General features: G+C 35.4%; 2 protein-coding genes across 2 annotated transcripts in view; both read left to right on the top strand.

The window, feature by feature from the left end:
- The window catches only part of LOC149845119 (Mitochondrial substrate carrier family protein), a 49,898-nt gene extending 30,639 nt beyond the window's left edge, over positions 1-19,259 (top strand). Inside the window, exons 8-9 of the mRNA XM_089995524.1 lie at positions 715-800; positions 18,932-19,259. Coding sequence (XP_089851650.1) covers positions 715-800; positions 18,932-19,100 — 255 coding nt within the window. The 3' untranslated portion in view covers positions 19,101-19,259. The remainder of the gene's footprint in view (positions 1-714; positions 801-18,931) is intronic.
- On the top strand, positions 6,419-7,669 carry LOC149845120 (uncharacterized). Its single transcript, XM_089997124.1, has 3 exons — positions 6,419-6,535; positions 7,223-7,288; positions 7,489-7,669. Exons 1-3 carry the CDS (start codon positions 6,419-6,421, stop codon positions 7,648-7,650), a joined length of 345 nt encoding a protein of 114 aa, XP_089853250.1. The 3' UTR covers positions 7,651-7,669.
- Positions 19,260-19,926: the final 667 nt, after the last annotated feature.

Below are 19,926 nucleotides of genomic sequence, written 5' to 3'. Positions count from 1 at the left end.
GTCTCACTTATGTTGGAATTAGAACATGCAAGTCTGTGCTAATGGTGATTCTGCCTGTGGAGTGTGGGCATAGGTGATGCACATGTTGGAAATGGATAGAAGGATCAGGATCAGGATACTGAGTCAAAAAACTATGCATGCTACAACCATGTTGGTTAGAAGGTCTAGACCTCAACCTAATGTTCATCTTCTGTCAGCATTGCAACTGTAATTGAATACTAAAAACTGAACTGTATTCCAAGCCATATGTAGTATTAAAAGAATTCAGAAGGTTGTCCAACTTTTAACCTCTTAAAATGCCTGATAAATTGATATTTGTGTGACCTACTGGTTGTTTCTGTTGTATTGGAAATTTGTCTCCATTGTTACATCATGGAGATGGTCTTTGAATTGTCACCTGATCATGGGATTACCATATTTGTTATGCTATGTTCAACAAATAAAAGTATTAAAAGATTGTTTTTTGATTTGAGTACCATGTAGCTCTTAAAGATCCAGCGATTCAAGTCTCCAATTTTTTCCTTGATGGTACTAATGCATTTCTGTGAAAGCTTTGTTGATGATGTGACAACGACTGAACATGCTTCTTTGTTCCACACTTTGACATAGTATTGTTTAGCAATGATGCATGAATTATCTTTGGTGCATTGATTGCAATGCCAATTCTTATTCATGGTTCCTATTTATGCTCCTAACAAATTTGTAATTAAGCAGACGCCTGGGTCGCTCAAAGTTTATGATGGTGTTTTCCATGCCTTCAGAGAAATATCAAATCAAGAAGGTCTTAGAGGCCTTTACAGGTGCATTTTTATAGGCTTGCATTTGCTTTCCTAAAATGATAATGGTTGCTTGGCCCATTATGAACGGGTCATAGGCTGAGTCAGATCAATGTATAATGCTTAGGTTGTATAAATTTGGTCGGAATGGGATTCCATGGGTTTTATGGGGCTTTATTGATAGGATCTGGAAGTGGAAATGCTTATGTCCTTTTGGGAGTCTGCCCGGTGAAAAGGGGTGTTTTTTTTTTATATTTACACGAAAAAACTGCCCCCAGGATCAGGGACTTAACCGTGCTGGCTCTGCCTGCCGTTCTTGCGATCACTGTCCTGGCAGCGTAAAATTCCGTGGGCTTACCCGTTGCCCCCAGGGAGTTGCCACACTTCGGCTTGTGCAAGGGGTGATGCCCATGGGATTTGAACCTAGACCACCTGCCTAGCGACCTAGGCCCCATCCCATTGCGCCAAACCCCTTTGGGGCTCGTGAAAGGGGTGGTGGTATCTGTATTTTCCAGAGTTTAAATACCTTCGGAACATAGCCACAAAATTGGTCTTGCAATATTTTAAGGCAATGTTTTGGGATAATAAAGGATTTTCTATAAATCTCAGAAATATCAGAAAAATGTTGGCATTTTTGAAAAATATAAAAATAACAGAAAAGGTAGGAAAGAATAGATTTTGTTCATATATTTTATTGCAAAAGTGTACAAAAGGTTAGAAAAATAAAAAACTATGGAATAATAAAAGGCATATTTAAATTATTAAAGAACAAAAAAAATAAAACTATCATGATAATGTTGTGATACATTATAGTAATATTTTAAATAGTCATTCCATAGTTGCCATAGTGGGAAGCAATACGAGAATCAAAATTAGAAAGAGGTTATTTCAATCTTTTAGAGGATTTGAAGCAGGAAGCGAGTAGGAAGTAGTATATGGGATCATGTAGGAAGCAATATGTGAGATCGTGTGAACATAAGAATTAGGATGCCTGAGGGAAACTGAATTCCTATATCAATAGAATCAGGATGTATAGGATTTAATGAGATCTTAATACAACTTTGATTTTCACAAAACAATATAGATCTCAGAATCTTGATTCCCATAAACCTTGTCTCAGCTACCTCACTCGACCACCCACTCATACTGATGATTAATTAGACACCTGCTTCAACCAATAGTCTTCTGTCATGCCTCACATATACCTGACCACCTAGAGCTTCCTTGAGTCTTCTCGTGTACATCTTCATTATGCTTCTGTTCATTCTCATCACATTGGTTACTATCAACGGGCATTTCCTCTTATTTTGGCAAGGAGTGTGATATGCTATAAAATAATTTCGCATTTAACCATGGCTGATGTACTACAACATCCGTCACTTCATTTTCCTGGATCAAATCTGAATGCACATTATGAAAAGGAATACTCATCAAAAGCAATACTTGGTATATGAATGCAATGATTTGCAGGATCACAACAGTGATAGTCGTTACAATTATCTGCATGTCCAACAAACCTACATCTCACAACATTATCACCAAACTTATTTCTAATGCTTTTTCAACATGTACGTACAAAGTGTATTTGTTGTCCTTCAAAATACTATATTCAAGATGCATTTCGTATAATCTATGGCATAGATTGCTGTATGAAAAGCTTTTGTCCACAAAGAAATATGGATCCCACATTTATATATATCATAGAAAGGCCTTTGTTTCAGCAACTCCATTTAATTGAAGTGTTCATGGGCAAGATAATCTATGATTAATCTTATTCTCTTGTCCAAGTTAGTAGATTCCTTTGACATGTACTTGCCACCACTATTGCTTTGAAAGTAAGAATAGAAGCAGAAAATTGCATTTTTATCGTAACGTAGAATTTGCGGAAGACTTTAAAGACTCCAGATTTATATTTCATGAAAAAATATAAGAATAACATGAGTAGCCATCAATAAACATGACATAATACTTTCTGCTAGAAGGAGAATCATTAGGAATTGGGCTCCATACATCAAATTAAATTAATTCAAAAGGCCTTAAAGCTATAGAGCATAAATTGTACATATATAGGTGTATAATATGGTTGTATATGCATATATACATATAAATATGTATATATATTTTTCTTGTGCTGGTAATAGGTAATACCCATTAGGGATACTGTTGTCATTTTACTGTGTAATAGGCTTTGCCCATTAGGGAAACTTTAGTATTTTATTTTTTTCTCTTTTTTCTTTTTCTATTTGTCTTTTTATTTTTAGCTAAGGACATAATGGTCCTTAGCCATTAGAGCTGTTGGGACCTCCCCAACAACTATATTTATAGCTACTGGGGTGATTCCCAAAGGCTCTATATGGCCTCTCTTCTCTATATAAAAGGGAGTAATCCCCTTCTTGCTGTATGCTTGTTTCAATCACTCTTTGGAATACAAATACATATTTTATATGCTCTTGTGTTGCCTATTATTGGCATTGTGCTTGTGTTTGTATCTTAAGTGTGTCGTGAAAATGGCACAAATCTCGATGCACCCAGAATGGATACGAAGAACCAAAAATCCAATGTATTTGAATACAGACTCACCATAGAAGTAACAATGAAACACAACAATTATAAAATGAATAATTTTACTAAATATAAAATTTAAATAATATAAAAAGAAATACAAAATTACAAACAAACTCACTACAGTTACTCAAACACTCAAAACCCTAAAAACTACCCATCACTCTCTCACTTTACAAAGGTACACACCAATGTTGTTAAAAACGCGCCTCAAGGCGCAAAAAGCGCGCCTCGCCTTGAGGCGAGGGCATTTTGCCTTGAGGCGCACTTAAAAAGCGCAATACCGTAAAAGCGTACGCCTCAAGCGCCTTGAGGCGTATGCCTTGAGGCGAGGCGCGCCTCACTGTGAGGCGCGCATTAAAAAATCCGATGGCCCGGACCCGAGTCTGACCCGAACTCGGGCTCGTATTCTCGAAGGATCAAGAACCTGTGTATTTAAAAAAGATACAGGCGCCTTAGGGCGAGGGGAAAAAGCCCTCGCCCCTTCTCTCTCGAGTCCATCCCCTCTCGTCCCCCGCGACCGCTGTCGCCGGCCACCACCTGCCGCCGGTCATCGCCTCTTCCACCTTCTTCTTTCCTATGCTGAGAAGGCATCGGCGACCCGCCGGCCACCACCGTCTTTTCTCTGTTGCGTTGGCGCCGGCGACTCACCGCCACCGCCGTTCGTTCCGACGACCTCGACCGACATCCCCGACGCCGCCTTTCCTTTGCGTTTTCCGGTGACAGGTAAACCTTCTTTGCTTCTTCTTCTCCGTGATGGGTCGACCGACAGGGGGGCAGAGCCCCCTGTCATCGCCTCTCTTTGGCAGGGGATTACCCCCTGCCTTTCTTTTGGGGTCGACTGACAAGGGGGCGGGGCCCCCTGTCGTCGCCTCTCGTGGGCAGGGGTCCCCCCCCCCCCCTCTGCTTTTCTCTCTTGGTCGACCGACAGGGGGGCGGAGCCCCTGTCATCGCCTTTCGTGGGCAGGGGGTTCCCCCCCTTTGCTTTTCTCTCTTGGTCGACCGACAGGGGGTCGAAGCCCCCTGTCTCTTTCTTTTTCGGTAGGGGGCTCCGCTCCCTGTCGCTCACCTTGTCGTCAGGCAGGGGGTTACCCCCTGCCTTTCTTTTGAGGGGTCGACCGACAGGGGGGCAGAGCCCCCTATCGTCACCTCTCTTCGGCAGGGGGTTACCCCCTGCTTGCTTGTTCATTCTTCTGCTTAACATGATTCACAATATTCCCGCTTAATCGTGATCGAGATGCCCGTTTGCTTGTCATTCCTAGAATTCGTGTATGATTGCCACAAGTTGTGACTGGCCCACCTGTGCTCCTGCCTGTGATTTGTAGTAGTTAAACCTCATCTCCTGGTTCAATCAGCCATCGATGCGTGCTTGCGGTGAGCATCACATGTTAGGCTTTGACATTGTTCGGCAAAAATTGCATAGGGGTGTATTTTTAATATTTGTGGTTGGTTTTAAATTATCTTTGTTCGACTGTTAGCTTGTTCCAAGTTATGATAAGTGTGATCTTTGTGAAGTTGGGAATTTTGCTTGCGAGTTGAAGCATTTGCATTCCATGAAAAATGCTGCATGCTTCAGGTAAATTTATGAAAGTCAATCCTTTCCTATTTATGAAAACCAAACATACTACGTATATATCCAGTGTTGGTTAAACAAGAAGGAAGCATTGCAGGCCCGGGATGAACATGTTCGCTGCTTCTCTGCATTGGCCAGAATGACCGGCTAGAGAAACTTGATCGGATTCTCTCGGGGGATTTACAGAGAGTGACTGTTTGGGATCTTTTTCCCAAACTGCGCTGATAGGCTAAATGGCTCTGTTTTGGAGCTTTTGTCATTGTCATTGTGGCCTCCATGGTCGGGTGCATGAGAAATGGCTCTGTTTCATACCTCACCCTTGCCATTGTGGCCTCCATGGTTGGGTTTGGATCCTGATGAAAGGTTGGTCTTTTTTTTTTCTTTTGAGAGCCCTTGTGTGCGTGTAACACACCCCACCCTCATAATTCACCGTCATATAACTTTTTCAACTAAAAGAACTAAAGAGATCACAATCATGGGTTTGGTTTACAAAACCTGCAACGAACCAAACCTGGTTAAGATGAACAAATTACTTAAAGGACCTTTCAACTCACATTATATTTTGATAGATTTGCAACTTCTTGACTATTATGCCTTCCGTTAGCATGTTGCATATTAGTCTGTTACATTACAGAAGAGTTATGTATGCCGTCATTGTTTTGTTTCTATTACTTTGGCACACATGAGCAACGTAGCTCCTGTTGCTCAATTATGTTTTTTTCTAGGATTCCTATATAGCTTATACACCAGGATTGTCTATTTTGCATTTGTTTTCATGTAATGTGGTCAACAGAATGCATGATGTTAATATATATTTTGTGTTATGTATTTTTGCAGTTGAACAATGGCCAAAGATGTAGGATGGGATCATGGAGTTAAAGTTCCAAATCCTACTAAAGATTCCAAACTCGTAGGACATGTAATTTGCAATTACTGTCATAAAGAGACTACAAGAGGCATCTACAGGCTAAAACATCACTTAGCTGGCACAAAGCATGGTGTAAGCATGTGCGAAGCGGTTCCACCTGATTTGAAAAGATTTTTTCAGAATCATCTAAAAGATCAAAAACAAAAGAAAGAAGAGTTAGAACAAAACAAGTTGGATATCGGGAGAAGTGTCTATTTTGGATCATCAACAAACGATAATGTGAATAAAGAAACTAGTGGATCATGTAGTGATGCAAAAACAAGTACAGGTGGTCCTATGGACCTTTTTGTGAACAAAGAAGCACGATAAACAACAATAAACACTGTTTTCAAAAGGGATGAAAGAAAAAATGTATGTCGTGCCATTGGTAGATTTTTTTATGCAAATGCCTTATCATTTAATCTTTGCAACAGTCTATATTTTGGTGCAATGGTAGAAGCTATTGCAAATTATGGGCGAGGGTTCAAACCGCCTTCTTATCATGAGATCAGAACGTGGATTTTAAATCACGAGGTAGATTGTACTCATGAAATTTTGAAAGAGTTCAAAAAAGAATGGCCAAAGGTTGATTGTAGTATTATGGCAGATGGTTGGACAGATGAAAAAGGAAAAAACTTAATTAATTTTCTTATGAACAACTCATCTGGGACAGTATTTTTGAAGTCCGTTGACATCAGCAACATGGAAAAAACTGGTGTAAATTTGTGTAAGTTGTTTGAAGAAGTTGTTAAAGAAGTTGGTGAAAGTAATATGGTGCAATTCATTACGGATAATGCACCAAATTATGTGGCAGCTGAAAATATGTTAATAACAGGAAAAACATGTTTTTGGACACCATGTGCAACGCACTGCTTGGATCTTATGTTAGAAGATATTGGAAAAATATCATTTTTTAAAGATACAGTGGAAAAGGCAAAAAAATTTACAAGATACATTTATAGTCATGCATGGGTATTAAATTTAATGAGAAAATTCATAAAGAAAAAGGAACTTCTGCGTCCAACCGTCACTCGTTTTGCCACAACATATCTTACACTTCATAGTATTGGATGTTACAAGAGAGAGTTAAAGTCGATGTTCTTATCTTCAAATTTTAGAACATCTAATTACTATAAGAAATCTGATGCTAAGAACATTTCTTATATTGTTCTTAATGATCATAAGTTTTGGGCTGCCATATCATATGCAATTAAAGCTACACTACCTCTCGTGAAAGTGTTGCGACTTGTTGATGCAGACGAACCTGCTATGGGATTTTTATATGAGGCAATGTATAGAGCGAAGGAGGAAATTGCTTCAAACCTTGACAATGTCGAAAGAAAATATAAACCTATTTGGGATATCATTGATAGACGATGGGACTTGCAATTTCATAAGCCTTTGCATGCAACTGCCTATTATTTAAATCCACATTTTCATTATGCTGACAAATTCAACCCTGGTAGAAAAGTTATGAGTGACTTTTATGATTGTATTGAAAAATTAGTTTCTGATGCAAATATTCGATTGAAAATTACAACACAATTCGATGCATTTAAAAAGGCAAAGGGCTTGTTTGGCAGAGAGACAACTGTTACAACAAGAAAATTAAAAAGTCCTGGTAAGTTTGCAATTATGTTGTTATTTGTCAATATTTTTTGTATGTTTTTGTTAATTATGACATTCTTAATGTTTTTATCAAATTTTTATTATTTTATTTGAATGCAGCTGATTGGTGGAGTTCATTTGGGCACGAAAATCCTGAGTTGATGAATTTTGCAATTCGAATTTTAAGTTTGACATGCAGTGCATCGGGCTGTGAGAGGAATTGAAGTACTTTCTCATTGGTTTGTGACTTTGTATTTTGACATGCAGTGCATCGGGCTGTGAGAGGAATTGAAGTACTTTCTCATTGGTTTGTGACTTTGTATTCTCAAAGGGCTTGTTTGGCAGAGAGGCAACTGTTACAACAAGAAAATTAAAAAGTCCTGGTAAGTTTGCAATTATGTTGTTATTTGTCAATATTTTTTGTATGTTTTTGTTAATTATGACATTCTTAATGTTTTTATCAAATTTTTATTATTTTATTTGAATGCAGCTGATTGGTGGAGTTCATTTGGGCACGAAAATCCTGAGTTGATGAATTTTGCAATTCGAATTTTAAGTTTGACATGCAGTGCATCGGGCTGTGAGAGGAATTGAAGTACTTTCTCATTAGTTTGTGACTTTGTATTTTATTTTTGAAATACATTTTTATAAGTTTAATTATCTTATATTTGATTATCAATGATTTGAAATTATAGGTGCATACAAAACGAAGGAATAAACTTGAACAAGAGAAGATAAATGCATTGGTTTTTTTAATGTACAATATGAAATTAAGAGAGAGAAATATGAAGAGGAGGGCTACCAAAGACCCTATATGTCTTGATCATATAGACTCTGATGATGAGTGGATTGTGGAGAAGGAAGATCCAGTGTTGCCAAGTGATCCCAATTGGTTGGAGGATTCATGGTTGGATCCGAACTTCGACATAAATGCCATTGAGCATGTGCCTATTGAAAAAGTCACTTCACCTCATGTTTCACAAAGTGGTTCTAGGCAAGACATGTCTTCAAGAGATTGAGGTAAAGTTATATTCCTTTTACCTAGCTATGAATATAAATGTATTTTTTTAATTACATAACATAAATATTTAATACATGATTTTTTATTGAAGGAAAAAGAAAAGCAAAAGAAGTAATTGAGGACGTGAATGAAGAAAGCATAGATGATGAAGAGTCTGAGAATGAAGATAAAGAAGAACCTATTTATATGGATTCTTCAGATGATGATATTGTAGACTTAAATATTGATGATGACGAGACACAATAAGAGCCTAGGCCCTAATTCATATCATAGAGCTATTGGCCATTTATATGTTTTTTGGGACTTTCAGTTGTAATTGTGAATGTTAACACTCTCATTTTGAAGAATTCTGGACAAATACATTAACATTTGGTTGCTAATGTTAACCTGCATTTTTTAATTATGACATGATGTATTAGTGCAAATATGCATTTTGTTGTTAATGTTTTTTTATTGAATGAATGCTCATATTTATGCAATTAGATACTTATATAGATCAAGTTGTTGCATTAATGTTACTTTTACATGTTAATCTCATATTTTTTTCGTATTTATTTGAGATTTTTTATTTCGTGTTGGTTGGCGCTTCATCAATAAAGCATTTCTTATTTATTTATAATTTTAGATAATTTTTATAGTTTTTTTTAAGTTAAATTTTTTTTTGAGGCTTACGCTTTGCGCCTCGAGGCTTATGCCTCGCCTCAGATTTTGGTGGAGAGCCTCGCTACGCCTCAACGCTTTTCACAACACTGGTACACACTCACCCCTAAATATAGGCACAAGAAAGGAGAAGAGAGTTTAAAGGAGAGGAGGAGAAGCCTTCTAGTCGTTGGAGGTAGTCCAACAACTAGAATTCTAACTGTGGGAATAGCCTCTAATGGCAATAACTTAGTCAACCTAGGTTGACTATAAATAAATATATATATATATATATACACACACACACACACCAAAGAATACATTCATATTAATACCCCCCCCCCCCCCCCCCCCCCTCAAACTTACAATGACTCATCGTAAGTTTGAAATTACAAAAGAAGAAACTCCTTACATAAAATGTCTCCATAGACTTTATCAAGTTCTTCTATTTGGTGCTTCTTTAGAGGGGTGCTCAATCATGTGCTCCGTTACTAAGAGGATCTTCAATATCATCAATTCTTGAAAACTTGTAAATAGAGTTAATAAAACATCCCAACCATACACATATATATCATAAGAAGATTTCAAAGGATAACTATATTAGTTATATATTATGGAGAGAGGATGGCCAAGCATACAAACATACAATACATAGAAAATATTTAATAAGTCAATTTAATATTTTTTAAAATTATTTAAAGTCAGAATTAATTTTAAAAAACCATTAATTTCAAACACGATAGTCATTAATCACTTTAATCATTCATGAAAATCATGCACACATATATCTATCACAAAAGCCACATTAATGCATAACAAGTATGAATTTTCAACATTATCAATACCATGAAGAAATAACTCACAAAGGAGTCTAATAAATCATTTTTACACAATGGAAGATAAGAAATGATTTCAATCACTCAATGAAGATTTAAGAAAAGTCAAATACACAGATCAATTTTATTTTAGAAGCAATATTAGCCATACAATTAAAAAAGGTCACTCATGGATCAATTTTAAGAAATAACAATGAAAATCTTTCAAGAACACATGCTTAAAAAGCTAATTAATAAAACCAACAATATCTCAAAGAAATGCCACAAAGGATACAATGAGATATCAATGCGATATTGGTTACTTATGGACCACGGGAATGCACACAATGAAAACACATAACAACTCACAAGGTAAAAATAATATAATCTTTTATTAACAAATGCTTAGAAAACATTAATTCAACTTATGCAAAACATGGAAGACAATCTTAATACTAGTTTGATGATGCAACAAATTTTAAAATATCCTTGTTCATGCAACTAAAGCATATTTAATGCAAAATGTATGAAAATATTTCAATAACTATTATTCATACAAGAGCAAATGAGTTTAGAAAAATTACAAAGAGCTTTTAAAATCCTATATAACACAATGAATGATATTTGCAAATCTTAACACTAGTTTGATCACCACAATCAATCACATCGCTAGATCTCCAATCCTAAAAAAATCAAGTGTATCAACCAGAGTTACCGAAAGCGCCTAGGCGTATGGGGAAGCGCGCTTCCCCGAATCGCGTTTCGAAAGCGCGAAACGTCGCGCTTCTGAAACATGCAGGGAAGCGTTTCCCTTTTATGGGAAGCACACTTCCCCCACACTTCTCCCTTTTTTCATTTTTTTTAATTTATTTTAATTTATTTTTCTCTTTTTTCGCTTTCCCCTCGCTTCCTAGGTCGCTTCCGAGACGGATCGTGAATCACTTCTAAGTCGTCCCACACGTCCCATACCCAAGAGACAAAAGAAAAAGAATAAAAGGAAATTACAAAAACATATTCTAAAAAGAATATGTTGTAAAAAGACTAAACTACCCCTACGGCTAAACAGTTAAAAATATATATTTTATATATATAATAAGTAGATACATATACATATATATCAATATATGTATATGTATTACCTTATATATATAAAATATATATATATATATATATATATATATTACATTGCATGATTAGATTACATAATTTAACAATCAAGCATCTGATACTATAGCAATGGCCACACAAACAAATAAGTGGTAAAACACATTCATAGAAACCGAGGTCAATCACCTACCAGTTAGTCACATACTTATACTGACAAGATGACATGAGGTGTACACACAATTCACCCCGACGACCAACTTAGATTTCCAACAATAATGAGTTCAGAGGCCAATCAACCATCAATCATACCTAAGGTAAATGACAACACGTCAGTCAAAAACTTGAGAATCTAGATTGATAAGATGATTTGAGGTGCACACATAACCCAGTTGGCAAACTTGTGACTCAGACAAGTCAAGACTCTAATTTTATAGTGTAAGCACACAAATAAGACATGAAAATAACTAAACTTTAAACTAATATGTCAATAGATAAGTTGCAAAAGCATATAATTATACATGATTATTAACTTTTTTCATTGAACAATATTAGATTCTTCATAACAAGTGACTTTATATAAGAATTATGCCTTAGAATAATAAAATTCATGATAAAAAAATTTATTTAATGGGTTGGATCGACAGTCCTGAATCGTGACCTAGTTGGGGTCGGATCTGGGAGCGATTCCCGAGTCGACTCACTGGGTTTGCCAACTATGCATAACTCACCTCAATGGCTAACACCGATCCAATAAAATAAGGCAAGAAACAAATGATGCATTATATAAAATTCAGTGATAGAACAATTCAAATGCCATAAAAAGGCAATATACTCACGAAAATCAATTTTCAAAAAGTGAGTTCATATATAGGAACCAATTTAAAAAAAAAAATTCAAATCAAATCCAATAAAGGTAAATTAAAATGAAATTGATGCAATCATTTGCACAACAAGATATGAATTGATACAATCATATGCATGGTCTATACAAGCAAGTCTACTTATGATACAACAAAGGCATATAACATTAAAGAGGGCCAAAACATATATAGATATTCTCAAAGAACAAATAAATCACCATATATTTAGAGATTCAATAGCATTCATAACTATCACCAATCATGAACCCACACATGTCACACAAGAAATTTTATCACAATGCAACAAATATAATATTTATAAGGAGCATGTAATACAATACCATAATGCACAAGAATCTTCTAAGAGTTGCAAAAGTGAACAAGCACTCACACACCTCAAACAAGAGGTAAAAACAAACCCACAAATAGGGCATAAGCATAATAGCCACTTAGGGGCTTATAAGAACACTCACAACATGAAAAATATATAATCTTTATTCACTAACGAATGCACACAAAAATGCATAATACGTTAAAAAATTATTTTATGCATGCATGATGACAAATCATAATTATTCCATCCAATAGTAATCATATAGACTACTTTGTGGTATATACCTAGGAATATAATACAAGAATTATACATAGGCAATCAACTTTGAGAATAATTTTTACTCAATAAGACATTTAAAAAAAGAAGGCAATATCACTTAAATATACATGGAATAATACATTCACATAATAATAGAAGAACCTTATAAACGCATGAAAAATATCCATGTTATCTCTAAAGATACTACTATGCAAAAACATTCTAAGATTCATAATCTTAAGTTCACAAAAAAAACTTCATGCTTGGTCACATAATTAAAATTATTAAGGAAACATCATGATATACTAAAAATCTCAAAGATAAGCCATATATACACATATATGAGCATAAGAACAAGCATATGCATGCGTTAAGAGATATTCAAGGGAGAAATACAACATAAAAATTTAGTATTTTGAAAAACATGACACTTATAGGAATATAAAAAAGGGCATACTTTTGTAAAATATAATTTTTCAACGTACATATCCATAATCTAAAACATATACTTTATATATCAAAAGACAACAAATCCTAATTTCAAAAAAGATATTTTAATATAATATTTTAAAATTACCTACCATTACATATGAAACCAAAATGGCCAAAGATACATACCAGAATGCGAGGACCTTGAATCCATACCATGCAAATTTTTTTCAAGACCATGATGCCCTGCTCTAATACCATGTCATGAAAATGACACGAATCCCGATACACTCTGGAATGGATACCAATAACAAAAAATACAATGTATTTGAATATATACTCACTATAAAAGTAACAATGGAACACAAAAATTCTAAAATGAATAATTTTATTAGGTATGAAATTTAATTAATACAAAAAGAAATGCAAAATTACAAACAACCTTACTACAATCACTCAAAACCCTAAAAACTACCTATCACTCTCTCACTTTACAAAGGAACACACACTCACCATATATATAGGCACAAGGGAGAAGAGAGAGAGAGAGTTTAAAGGAGAGAAGGAGAAGTCTTCTAGCCGTTGGAGCTAGTCCAATGGCTAGAACTTAGTCAACCTAGGTTGAGTATATAATATATATAACTATATATTATATATATATAACTATATATTATATATATATAAATAAAAAATATATATATATATACATATATAAATATTTATATATATACATGCTACATGAAGATATATATTATATTAATATATACATAAGTATATATATATATATACACCAAAGAATACATCATCTTAACATAGTGGTCCTCGGTGGTGTTCCTACTTGTGTATTTTGCAAGCCCCTAAGAGGCATTTCTTTGAATTTCTTGTATTTCATTACGTGGTATTAGAGCCTTGGTGATCTCTTGTTTTTTGAGTTTGAAGATTGCGTGGTAGACAATTATTAGAAGACATGGGATGCCGACAAGGAAGTTGTTAGTGTTGTTCTCATCAAAAAATCTTAGTAGGGAAGGAGTTTTGACACTTGGTTGATGGTTCTACTTTGGAATCTCAACCCATTTTTACTAAAATTGTCATGGGAGAGGATAGTGCGACTAAAGAGGAGACTCTTAAAGGAAAAAAGTGGGAAAATGCTCTCTTGGAGTACAAAAAAGCCTATGAAGCATGGGAAGTATGCCATACTAAAGTTCTATCTCTTTTCATGGGGAGCATGTGTGGATGAAGTTTGGTTTTTATCAAGCAAACCTATACCCAAAATAATGCCGCTCACAAATGGGAAATCTGTAACAAAATCCACAAATGTACTAAAGGTGACAAAAGTGTGCAAGAATATTATAGTGCTTTAAAGAGACTTTGGGACCAAATGGGCAAATTTGGGCCCATTTGTGATACCAATAATGATGCTTACCAAAGAAAAAAAAACAAGTCTTAGAAGAGCAATTCTTCCAATTTATGTAAGGACTTTGACCCAAATTAAAAAATGTAAGGGTCAACATTAACCATCGTGAGAAGGATGAACCTTCACCCCTTCATGAAGTATTAGATGGAGTTTGCATGGAGGAAACTAGATTGAAAGCTACGTCGGAGCCTAAGGAACTCAAGGGGAGAAAAAAATATTATTTGTCGCAATTGTGGAAAGTCGGGGCAAATTAAGCCTTATTGCCCTGAATTCAAAGGAAATGATGAGCGAAGAGTGGAAGCTTATCAAGGGAAAAAGAATGAAACCAATGGGGATTCAAAATCTGTTGAAAAAATGTCTTTGATCCAACTAATGGAGACCTTACAATGTCTTTTCAAGGGTTCGTCCTCTTTCATCTCGGGTGTCGTGGTTTCCTTTTCTTCTCCTCCAAGTAAGGTTTCTTGGATTTTGGATTTTGGTGCTTCGTTTCACGTGACTTTGAATATCTCTTTGCTTTTCGAATATAAAAATAATTCAAGTGGGTGTAATGTCTTTAGTGCGGATGGTTATTCCCTTGATATTAAAGAAATTGGCAATTTGCAAAATTCTTCAAAGTTTTCTATACCCAAAATTAGATTTATTCTAAAATACAATTTAAATATTTTTTTTGTTTCTCAAATAGCCAATCATGGTTGTAAAATCTCCTCATCAAACCATTATTTGGTGCAAGATATCCCGTCCGTGTTGCAGATTTGTGAAGGTCATAGAGAAGATCTTTACTACATAGACCAGTTGATCATTCCTCAAAATACTTTTTGTTGCAATGTACAAGATTTGAATATTGTTTTGTGGCATGAAAGGCTAGGTCATCCTAGCATATCTAAATTATCCAATGTACCACATTTAAAAAAAATTATAATGAAAATTTTGATTGTACCTATGTCACACGGACTCTTCTAACAGGGCACCGCACCCGCGTCGCACCTGCACCCAGGCGGGTGCGACACTTGGACACAACTTCCTTTGTGTTAGGTAAAGTCAACCACATTGAGGTCCATTTCTATCCAAAAGTATATTCATTTAACCCTAATCAAGTCCATTTTTATCTATATTATATATATAAATACATAAATGCATACAAATACACAGTGTTAACTTAAAACTGTTAAAAATTATATATATATGCTCCCCGCACCCCCGCACCCAAGTTTTTTTAAAGTGCCGCATCGTCGCATCTGTACCTGTACCCGCACCCGCATCCGCACCCGCACCCGCACCCGCACCCGCACCCGCACCCGCACCCGCACCCGCACCTATGTGACATAGGACTGTAGTGATTGTATTTTTGGTAAAATGAAGGCCACTACCTTTCAAGAAAGAACCTTCTTCACTTCTAAGCCACTTGAATTAATACATTCTGATGTATGCAGCTGAGTTGATCAGCAAAGCCAGATTGGGTTAAGATAAAAAGCAGGTAGATACTCCTATGGAGGCTAATTGTAAATTGAAGCATTCAGATGGTGAACTTCTAAAGATCCTACTATATATCAACAATTGGTTGGGAGTTTGATCTACTTGACTATATGCAGACCTGATATCACCTTTGCGATTCGTGTGGTGAGTCAGTTTATAAGTGCTCCATGGTCCACTCATTTTGTGGCAACATTGCAAATCATTAGATATGTTAGATGTACCATGAGCCATGCATTATTTTTCTCTTCATCATTAGAGTTTGAGTTGAGAGTTTATTGTGATGCAGACTTTGGAGGAGCATCTCGAGACCGTCATTTCACTACAAAATTCTGTGTTTTTCTTATAAACTCTTTGATATCATGGAAAATAAAAAAGCAACAAGGAGTTGCTGTCTCTACTTCTAAGGCTGACTATACGGCTATGACCCAGGTTACTATAGAGGTGATGTGGTTAAGGTGGTTACGTGAGGATATGGGGGTCAGAGTTGACAAGGGAATCCCAATTCATTGTGACAATCCGAGTGCAATCCAGATAGGCAAAAATCCAGAATTTTATAAAAGGCTGAAACATATTGAGATTGTCACTTTACTCGGAGAAACTATCAAGATGGAGTTATCTCTTTGAAGTATATTGGGACAACTCAACAAGTCACAAATTGTTTCACAAAGAGTTTGCCTTTTAAAGCATTTCAGACATTCCTTTCCAAGCTTGGGATGATTGTGTTCTCATCATCTCAAGCTTGAGGGGAAGTGTTGAGAGTATGGTTGTTGTGCATCTATTGGTGCTAACCCCTTTTTATGTAAATGCATCTATTCTTAAGGCTATTTCTGTAACATAAGGATAGGGGGCATGGTCAAAGGATTTTGTCCTGTAGTGCCATTAGGGTTTTCACTCTTTATTGTTGTATTGCTTTTGTTTTCTCTTAATGAAAGTCGAGTTCTTCTCCCTTTCTCTTGCTTCTTGTGCATGCTAACCCTAGTTTGTATACCTGGGGCTGATCGACTCTTGAGCCTGTGCTTTGGTACCATCGTAGATTTTTGGTATCTCAAATGTGTCAAAGCACCCACAGGTAAGGAGAACATGAGAAGAAGTTTGGGCTGAAGAATCATGATTATTCCTAATGTGGGACGTGAGGATATTTATTCCTATTTATATTCAGCTTTAATTACAATGCTTGATGGGGCTGGAAAATGTTAATATTTCCCTTGATGTCTATATAAAAGCAAATTTATTAATAAGGGACAGAATAGGAAACATGAAAGTAAACTGAAATACAATGTACACAACATGGTCCTGGAACAGATTTAAATGAATCCATGGATCTTGGATCCAGTCCACATTGTGGCTCAACAACAACCGCACATGCATGAGTGCACATTTTGGTGTCGAGGATAACCAAAACGCGCCACCACACTCTAGTCATGCTTGGTGCCTTAACAAAAGATGAATTGGTTTACACCCTTGCCATGGCTATCAATGTTGTAACCATCGTATCAGAACCCATATCAGAAGGGATGGTGAGACGGGTGTATCGCACCGTATCGTAAGATACAAAAAATCCTCATTTTAAAAATCACAAAACATAAAAAAAAATCAGAAAAAAATCATAGAATAAAGTAGAAAAAATCAAATTTAAGCAGTATGAACAATTAAACATATACATGTAACACATGTACTACTATAACATGTGAAATGATATTGTAATAATCTAACAACCAACAAAACAAAAGGTTTACTATTAAAGAGTCACATTAGATGACAAACAAAAGAAAAAGTACTGAGTAAACAAATTATAACAATTACATAATACAAAACTAAAATAAAATTTAAAATATCTATAAAAAATTAAAAATATGACCATAAAGAGAATTAAAACACATTTAAGTGGTCAAACTACAATACTAAGTAAACTTAATTATGAAATTTGAGGATGAATAAATATGTAATAATTATCAAATATAAAAGCTGTAATTATGATGTTATAACAATGTATCCATTACATATATTAAAAAAAATTAAACATTAGAAAGTAAAAAAAAAGTAATATGTCATTTCTAAGTATTAAATATATGAATAAGTCTTTATGAAATTCTTATTTATGTAAAAAGTTGTTACTAAAAGTGAAAAAGGATCCAAAATAAATTACTTGAAAAATTTCAACACAAAATAGTGAAAAAGACTAGATTTTTGCTGATAAAAAGAAAATAAACACAAAAGATAAATTAAATAAATGATCAATTGCAACTGGCTTCACATAATTCAAAATGAGGTGTTCTTCAATTTTTTTATTCTTCAAAAATAAATAATTCAGAATGAAGTGTTACAATTGTAAAACTGTAGCAAATCATGGTTCCATTAATTCAAAGTCATAGGTCACATCTAAAGTCTAAGAAATTATGGTGCAAATTAGCATGAAACAACTGTGGTTTAAACAAATAATTAAAAGGGCTAGAATTAAACAGTTAAGCTAGTCTTTGCAAAAAAAGTAAAAGAAACAAAAATCAAATTCTTCAAAACCTGGAGTTGGATCTAATGATCTTAAGTTAAAGGTGTTTGCAGTTGCAAATGTGCCAAAGTGTTTACCATAAATGATATGTTAAGACAATAATCCTTTTAAATGTACACTTTGTATGGAAAATATATACAAGCCAGTTGAACAAGTGATCTAAGGACGAAATACTTACCATTGCTTTGTCTCTCACACTACATATTTTGTCACAGTTCATTCGGCTATGCATCACTTAGTCTCACTTAGTTTGGTTCTTCTCCAGGAGAGTGTGAGATGGAGCCAAAATATGCAAGAGGGATGTACTCAAGCATATAGGATTGTTATACTTTATGTATGCGTTCATACACGAAGATGCTGTGTGTGGTGGGGGGGTTGGGTGTGGCGTGTGTGTCTCCATGTTCATGTGTGTGAAGAGTGGGGTGGTTGTCTGTGTGCATGTGCATGTGCATGTGTGTACATTTATATGTGTTTAGGTTGGGGGGAGGGTGTCCATGTGCATATGTGTGTTCGTTCAAATTTGAAAAAGGTCAGTAAAGGCTTTTAAGTTTTAAGGTTTTTGCCACTGTATCTTGGTTCTTGTATGTGTGCTGTGATTACTAGGCCTGTGGTTTGGATTATTGGTTAACTGTGTCATCTTTCATTCCAGAGGTTTGACACCAAGAATGATTATGTACATGTCACAAGGCGCAATATTTTTCGTGTCCTATGAGTTTTTCAAGAGATTATTTTCTTTGGAGGTACAAAATCTGGATGGGCAAAGCTCCATGGCCAGATATGACACAGAGGAGGGCCACCCCATTGTGAAGGCTGCTTAAGGTGAGTATTTGTTAATATCAAAGTCAAAAGAATGGAAAAAAAATGTCAAACTCAGCATCTTTCCTCATGTTTTTGATGATGTTATGTCCTTGCTATATAGTGTGCAAATGCTACTTGTTAGGAGTCAGAAACTTTGCTGTAGAAATTGGAGCTTGCCAGTATGATGATGGGCAATTTGAGAGGCTGATAATTTTCCTGGTTGTCTTGAATTTATTATACCTTTCTCTACTGGCAGAAGAAATCTTTTAAGCTATGTCGCATGGATACGGATGCAGGACAAAATGAGGATTTGCTTGGTGCGATTTGATAATTTTCAATAATGAGGAAAAGGGGACACCTCTATATACACATAAAACAACAATTCTAAATTGCTATAATTAGGGTCATCAAATAATGAAAGTAAATTGAAGTGTAATGTAATTGATGACATTTTAAAAGAAATGGAATTCAAGTGAATCTGAAACAAGTAAAGAAGATTATTAAAGAAAATAGATAAGGTCAATGACACTGTTGGCTGTGTGAAACTGGTTTGACTGTGACGATGAAGTGTTGTATCATCTAGATGAAGTGTCCGAGTGTCGTATCGTCTTGATACAGGATACACATGCTAAGTGAGGTGTCTGTGACAGCTTTAAAGTGTGTGTGTGTGTGATTTAAATCTTGATGATATCTCAGTACTCTTCAATCTGATTGTGGTTGTGATGGTGTCAATGTGTCTCATGGACTCAGACAACACTTTCATTGTATTGAATTTCATGGAAAGATTGCTGTATTCCACCTTGGGTGACTTGGTCGTAACATAATATCAAAACTGATGTCCAAATC

Source organism: Nuphar pumila, chromosome 2, assembly GCF_984573655.1.
Source record: "Nuphar pumila chromosome 2, dmNupPumi1.hap1.1, whole genome shotgun sequence".
Lineage (NCBI taxonomy): Eukaryota > Viridiplantae > Streptophyta > Magnoliopsida > Nymphaeales > Nymphaeaceae > Nuphar > Nuphar pumila.
This window is presented reverse-complemented; position numbering and strand designations above follow the sequence as displayed.